The sequence below is a fragment of the Elephantulus edwardii genome, unplaced genomic scaffold, assembly GCF_000299155.1.
Source record: "Elephantulus edwardii isolate Elephantulus edwardi_28Jun2011 unplaced genomic scaffold, EleEdw1.0 scaffold00006, whole genome shotgun sequence".
Classification (NCBI taxonomy): domain Eukaryota; kingdom Metazoa; phylum Chordata; class Mammalia; order Macroscelidea; family Macroscelididae; genus Elephantulus; species Elephantulus edwardii.
In genome coordinates, this window is record NW_006399756.1 from 36,419,090 (window position 1) to 36,427,221 (window position 8,132).

General features: G+C 37.8%; 1 protein-coding gene across 1 annotated transcript in view; it reads left to right on the forward strand.

Annotated features, from left to right (window-relative positions):
- The window catches only part of LOC102859204 (cytochrome P450 2C5-like), a 53,532-nt gene that overhangs the window by 17,856 nt on the left and 27,544 nt on the right, over positions 1-8,132 (forward strand). Inside the window, exons 4-5 of the mRNA XM_006880213.1 lie at positions 372-532; positions 1,924-2,107. Coding sequence (XP_006880275.1) covers positions 372-532; positions 1,924-2,107 — 345 coding nt within the window. The remainder of the gene's footprint in view (positions 1-371; positions 533-1,923; positions 2,108-8,132) is intronic.

Here is an 8,132-nt window from a genome sequence, read left to right on the forward strand (position 1 = left end):
TTCCCAGTAATGGAATTGCTGGGTCAAATGGTATCTCTATTTGCAAGTTTTTGAGAAAGCGCCACACCGCCTTCCACAGTGGTTGCACCATTTTATACTCCCACCAACAGTGAATAAGGGTTCCAGTTTCTCCACAACCTCACCAGCATTTGTTGCTTGCTGTTCTGTTAAATTTTGCTATTCTGTCTGGGATGAGATGATATTTCAGAGTTGTTTTAAGAAAACATTCTTGAGCTGATACTCTGAATTTGGATTGATGGCTTTATAAACTATGAAAGAATAAAGGATTTCTTTAAAACATCCAATTAATAATAGCAGTAAATAACCTACATGTTTTGAAGTTATTTAAAAAAAATATTTCATTCCTTTAGGCTCGCCCTGTGATCCGACTTTCATCCTGGGCTGTGCACCCTGTAATGTGATCTGCTCAGTTGTTTTCCATCATCATTTTGATTATAAAGACCAGGATTTTCTTAACTTGATGGGAAAACTCAATGAAAATGCCAGCCTTCTTAGTTCACCATGGATGCAGGTAAAGCCAAAGCTGTTAATTCCTGAAAATTATTTATGCTTAATTCTCTGAGAAATACAAAGTTTTATGCAGAGAGAGCTACAAAATTTATAAAAATCTTGTTTAGGGTTAGTTAAAGATTGAATTGTGTCATCTCAAAATGATGTAAAATAAATTCTTGACCCTTTTTCAGATGCCATTTTAAGTAAGGTTATTTTGAGTACATTTCTTTTAAGATGTAAGAGCAATTAAAAAACAAGCAAGTGATCAAACAGAGGCGAAAAAGAGAGATGCCAACCTACAAAAATATTGTCAGGAACAGAAACTCATGCAGATAAGGGTCTTCCTGCAGAGCTCATGTAGAAAGAAAGCATTTCCCTAGACCTGGCTTCCTGAAACAGGACCTATGGCCTCCTAGCTTGTGAGAAAGGAGATTTCTCTTACTATTGAGCCACATGCTCATAGTATTTTTGTTATAACAGCACTAGATAACTAAGACAGGATCATGAAGTGAACATCACCAAAAGATCCTGCTGCCTTTTCTTTTCCATACTAGAAAATGATACCTAAGGGATAGATGTTTCGAAGCCAATGAGCTAGCTCCCTGTCCTGTCTTCTTTCCCGCTTTACTCCTAACCCAAGTACTCTGATGACTGTCAAAGAAGCATAGACAGAGTACTCAAAGGAGATTCAAAACCCTTGATGAAAGGCTTTCATTGCACATATAAAGTTGTTTCCAATCAATACCTATTGACCTCCTTCTCCGATTCCTTGTGAAAATAGTCTATAATAGGATATTAAGGAGTTAGGAGGTTGAAAGCACAGACACTACCAGGAAGTGCTTATTAACACACGACTCTTTGATGCTTCAGCTGTGATTCCATAGATAATGCTTATTTGTTAGGGATGAAAATATTATACTAAATACAAAACATTGTTTTCCCTTGCACTAATCTGTTACAGTGTGGATGTGTTCTGTCTAAATGATAATTGCATGATCTGAAAGTATTCACTGACATGCTCTTTTTCATAGCTTTTTTATTCATGATATGCTAATTTCAAATCTATCTCAGTTCCATACTACTATTGCTGGTGGGGAAGAAGCAGTCTAACTAGTTTTGCTCTCTAGATCCAGTTAACTTCTATTTTCATCACAAAATATGAACACTGCCAATTTATCACGTGCTCTATTCCACAATCCATGTAAAATTAGAATATTGGTATAAATACAGTTCTATTCTTTCATGTAGAAGACCAGAAAATAATTGTTTTAATAATCATTGTTTTATCTCTTTTGTCTTTTTAGAAACCTATAAATAAAAATATTCCCTTCAAGTTAGGAATTCTAAACCAGTTTCTATCTAGGGCTTGGTATATGGCACATGTGAAATACTTATTCTTCTCTCTCTTAGGTCTGCAATGCTTTTCCTATAATCCTTGATTATTTTCCCGGGAGTCATAAGAAAGTACTTGAGAATGTCAAGTATATGGAAGCCTTTTTTTTGGAGAAAGTTAAAGAACACCAAGACACTCTTGACATTAACGATCCTCGAGACTTCATTGATTGCTTCCTGATGAAAATGGAACAGGTAAAACGTTAGTGACATAGAAGTTGTTTGGTTACTTGTATAATTTTAGTACATTAAATGGGTCCATGCTTACTCTGCTGTTCTTGTCTGCTGCTGTCAAGCTGACAACTACTTGGAAGCAACTTTATGAACCTTGCCCTGTCCTGTCCCATTCCCACAATCTGTCATATCCTAGAGCCCAGTGCTACGGTCACTGTCTCAGTTCATCTTGTGGGAGGTCTTCTCTTTCTCTGACCCTCCACTTTCCAAACTTGATGTCTTTTTCTAAAGAATGTCCTCTCTTGACACGTATGTGAGAAGTTTTTCCATCCTTTCTTCTAAGAACCACCCTGTTTGCATTTCTTCCAAGGTGGACTTATTTGTTGTTTTGGCAATTTATGGGAGTCAGCACTCATCCTTAACACCATAACCTGAAGGCTCAAACCCATCTTTTGTCATATTTATTGATTGTCCAACTTTCAGATGCACAGCAAGTAACTGAAAAGACCATGACTTAGACAGACATACCTTACTCGTTAAACAGACATAATTTTATAGGTGTTTTTTATTGTTCTGCATACAATAATTCATATATATTGTATCTTTTATCATTAATTATTATTAATCTAAACTTATTTTCTCCTCTTCTCTTTAAGCCCTCATGATACACTTTCCTATTTCTCCCCTCCACCCACTAACCTCCGCTATCCTAGTGACATTCCCCTCTTCTTCTGTTCCTATTTCCCCTTTCTTTCTTTTCAGTTTTGAACATATATCTTGCTCAGTGAAAAGAGGATAAATGAACAGGAGGAAATGGATAAACTGACACCACTTTTCTTTGGAGAAGTACTTGACAGCAGATGTTCCAATATTTCTTTTGATACCTGATATGACTGTAAATGATTAGACAAGTGATGTTTGCCAAGTATTGTAGATTCCTGTCACGTGCATGGTGAGAATCTTTGTTTTCTTGATGTTGAGTTTCAATCCATATTGAAGGTTGCAGTCCTTGACCTTCTGTAGCAAATGCATTAGGTCCTCCTCAGTTTCAGCAAGCAAGTTGTATTATTTACATAATGCAAGTTGTTGGTGAGTCTTCCTCCAATCCTGATACTACATAACTCCTCATAAAACCCAACCTCCCAGATGACCTTTTCTGATATAGACTGTAAAAGTGGGGAGATAGGAGGGATCCCTTGTAAACACCTTTCCTGATTTTGAACCATACAGTGTTTTCTGGCTCTGTTCTCATAACTGCCTCCTGGTCCAAGTATAGATTTCACATAACTGCAATCAAGTGTTCTGGGATTCTCATTTTTCTCAGAATTAGCCACAGTTTGTTGTGACCCACAAACTCAAATGCCTTTGCATAGTCAATGAAACAGAGACAGACAATCCTCTGGTACTCTCTGCCTTCAGCTAAAATCCATCTAACACTGGCTATGATACACCTAGCACCACCAACTCTACTAAATCCAGCCCGAACATCTGGCAACTCCCTGCTGATAATTTCCACACTCTGTTAGGTCACATTTTTTTGGAATGGGAATAAATATGGATCTTCTCTCGTCAGTTGACCAGGTAGTTGTCCTCCTGATTTCTGGGCACAACTTGATGAGCACATCAGGGTAGCATCTGTTTTTTGAAATATGTTCGTAAGTATGCCATCAATTCCTGGGGCATTTATTTTTTGACAGTTCCTTCAGAGGGCATGAACTTCCTTCTTCATCACCATTGGCTCTTGGTAATATGTTGATTCATGAAATTTTTCTGCGTCAGCCAATTTTTTTTGTATAGTAACTCTGTGTACTCCTCCTATCTTCTTTTGATGCTTCCTGAGTTATTAGATATGATGCTTCCTGAGTTATTAGATATTATGCCCACAGCATCCTTAAATATTACAACTCACTGCTTGAATATGTTCTTCACTTCCTTTCATTGGTAAAATTGGCAGCATCATACTATATGCTGAAGATATTGAGACTGTTAACAGGTTCAGCTTGGTTGGCTCCTCAACCAACATCTTTGATATCAACAGTTAGGAAATCAAAAGATGAATGGCATTGGGAAAATGTCCTGTCACCAACCTCACTAGAGTGCTGAGGAGAAATGATGTTAGTCTAGAGACTAAGATGTGCCTGATCCAGTTCATGGTCTTTGCAACTACTTGCTATGGATCAAAGAGCAACGACTAATGATGACAGAAGAATTGATGCCTTTTAGGTGTGGTACGGGGGAGGGGGGGAGGGATTGTGTACCAATGAGGGAGTTTTTCTTTTGCTTTTCAAGGAGAGGAGCAAACGAGGCGGGGAGGGGTTTGTGCGGGGAGAAGGGTGCAACAATGAATGAATGGAATTCCAAAATCTCTGTAGATGTTCATTGAAATGAAAAAGAAATAAATTAAAATATTTTTTTTAAAAGAGTACTGAATACACTGTGGGCTGTGAAGAGAAGAAACAGCTTCATCTTAGGGAGGGCGAAACCAGGCTGCTTCTTGGAGGCAAGAATTTGGAAGCTCTGACATACTTTGGGCATGTTGCAAGGAAGACCAGGCCTTGGAGAGGGTTGTCATGCTTGGGAGTGTAGAGTGACAGCACAGGAAAGAAAGATCCTTCATGAGATGGATTGATTCAGTGACTGGGGAGATAAGGGTAGATGTGTCAGAGACAATAAGATTGGCACAGGAGAGAGCAGATTTCAGGGCTGTTGTACATAGCGTTGATGAGTCACAAGGGACTTGATGACACATAACAACAACACCATGTGCATTGATCAACAATAATCCTTATCAGGAAATTTTTAAATTACATTATTTTGAATGGTTAAGAAATGAATATAAGTAGACCTTCTTCTTTATTGCTTCTCTTATTACTATTGAGTCAACTCATAATGACCTGAACATCAGGCCAAAACCTTATCCTTCATCATCCTGACAATCTCCACTATGAAAAGTCCACTGTTGATGTCACTCTGTCAGGTCATCTTGTTAAAGGTCTTTCTTATCCTCACCCTCCTCCATTCCACATATCATATCATTTTCTGAGAGTTTCCTCCACTTCAAACATGATCAAAGTATATAAGATGAAGTCTCATCATTCTTCCTTCCAAGGAGCACTCTGGATACACTTTCTCCAAGAGAGTTTTATTTGTTTTTATGGGAAATAACCACGGCATACTTGATATACATTCCCAATACAACAATTGAAAGACGTCATGTCTTTGATCTTCCTTATTACTGTCTATCTTACACACGCTTATGAAGGAATGGAACATTCCATGGCTTGGATCAGGCACACCTTAGTATTTAAAACTGACATCCTTGTACTTCAGCACTTTCAAGAGGTTGTTTCACTCAGGAGAACATCTTTTGATTTTGACTCCTCTTATTTCGAGTTTTGATTGTTATGATCTTTGGGTACTTACAATCAGCCCAAAGAGAAGGAAAGTGCCCACCAAAGATGAAATTGATACAATTAAAACAATTTAGAAAATATTAAATGTCATTTTATCAAATGAAGATAGGAAACATCTTTGCTCATAGTGAATGAGAAAATGAAAAAAAAAATTTCAGTAAGAGGAGAATGCATTTCAGATATGTTGAATGGTATACACACACGTTTGTGGTGGCAAAGAGATAAGGTAGGTGGAAGGGAAAAGCCTCAGTGGGCTATAACCAGAAATTAATTAGAGCAGTCACAGAGTTGGAAGTTTTTGTCCATCAGATAACCTTTAGTATGGATATTGACATGAAAAGTTTCATATGTGATCATGTAGATGTGGTGTTCAAAACACAAATAAAAATGCCAATAATTACAAGGGAAATGATTATAAGGATTGTTTAGAATGATCTGTCTGACAAGAATAGAAGTCAAGATCAATTAGAAGATTGTTTATTTATTTATGCTCAGTTTCAGTGGCACTGTGGGCAGCCACTCTGTCAATCCATCATGTTGAGGCCTTCCTAATCTTCTATTTGTCAAGTATGATATCTTTCTCAAGAGATACCTCTTCCTGATAACATGCATAAAGTTAGTAAGACAAAAATCTCACCATCTTGCTTCCAAGGAACATACTACTTCTTGTTGTTACTGTTTGACCTTAGGTGTCATTGAGTATGACCCATAGTGACCCAAGGAACAAAAGGTCTGAACCCTATTGTATCCTGTGCTATCTTCCCACTTCCCAATACTTAAGAGGCTGTTTGGTAGTCACTGTGTCAATCCACCTCGTTGAGGGTCTCATGTCCTTCACCAACCCTCCACCCTTTACAGTATCATGTCCCTCTCCAAAGAGTCACCCCTCCTAGAAACATGCCCGAAGTATGTGAGATGAAACCTCAGCATTCTTGCCTTCAAAGAGCACTCCAGCTACAACCTCTCCAAGACATACCTGTTTGTTCTCTTGGCCATCCTTGGGATGTTCAGAGCTCTTCTCCAACACTAGAGCTCAAAGATGTCAATTCTGTTTTTTGTCACCCTTATTCACTGTCCAGCTCTCAGATGTGTAATAAGTGATCAGAATGACTATGGCCTGAATCAGACACATGTTAGTCCTCACATTGACATCAATACTCCTCAATAACTGCAGATTTTCCCAGTGCAATGCTTGTCCTTATTTCCTGACTGCTGGTACCAAGGCTGTTAAATTGTGGGTCCAGGCAAAATGAAGCTGTTGACAGTTTCAGTCTCCTTTCTATCCATCATGATGTTACCTATAAGTCTTATTGCAAGATTTGTTTGTTCTTTTGATAGTCTATGATACATTCAGTACTCACCAACTTAAAGACATCAAATCTTCTGTGGTCTTCTTTATTCATTGTCCAACTTTCACAATAATATGAGAAGACTGAAAAATACCATGGCTTGGGACAGGCACATGAAACCCTTCAAAGTGACATCCTTTCTCTTTAACACTTTCAAAAGGTCTTTGGAATAACATTTACCATTTCAATCTATTACTTCATTTCTTAATTACTGTTTCCACAGACATTAATTGTGAATCAAAGTAAAATTATATCCTTGATGATTTCAGTCTCCTATTTATCATGATGCTGTTCACTGATACACATATGAGGATTTTTATTATTGATGTTCAGATATATTTCATACTGAAGCCTATAGTATTTGAGCTTCACGATTAAGTGCTTCTTCACAAAATTCTTTTCTGCAAGAAAGGATGTATCATCTGCATCTCAGAGATTGTTAATGAGTCTCTCTTCAATTCTGGTAGCACATTGTTCCTCATATAGTTGATATCCTCATATTTGCTTAGCATGCATAGCAGTAAGTATGAAGATGCAGCTTATATAATCTTTCTTGCTGAAAATGAAGATTTGAAATCTTTACTGTGAAACACTTCCTGATAAAACCTTTCAGTTCAGAGGACAACTCAACATAACAAAAGCAAAAATCCTATACTTAGAACAATAGATGATATCATAATAAGTGAAGGAAAAGTTACAGTTGTCAAGGATTTCTCTTTAGTTGGATTCACAATCAATGCACATGGACGCAGTAATGAAGAAATAAAAATATGCATATTTTTTCCCTTTATGTATTGGGCATGATAGATAACTCATTGGGAAAAATCTTGTGGCATAACCTATGTAGGATGAAAAATGGAAATTTTACACAAGAAAAGGAAAAAAAGTTGTGTTTGCGGTCTAACCCATAGCTGACCCTCCAATGGATTTCAAAGGTAGTAAATGACACATGAGTGGATTATCCGTCTTTCTGTCATGGAACAGCTCATGGATCTGAACCATGAGTCTTTGATTCAAAGGTGCAAAAGGATGGGAAATGGAAATTTTACACAGGAAAAGGAAAGTAGGTGGAAATTGTATTGAGGTCATCTAATGCCCAGTGTCGGCATATCATGTTGTTGTTACTATGTGCCGTTGAGTCATTTACGACTTATAGCGACCTATGGACAACAGCCCTAAACCCTGCTCTATCCTGTGCCAATTGCATTGCCTCTGACACACCCACCCGATTGCCCCAGTCACTGAATCAATCCACCTCATAGAGGGTCTTCCCCTCCTGCGCTGTCCCTCC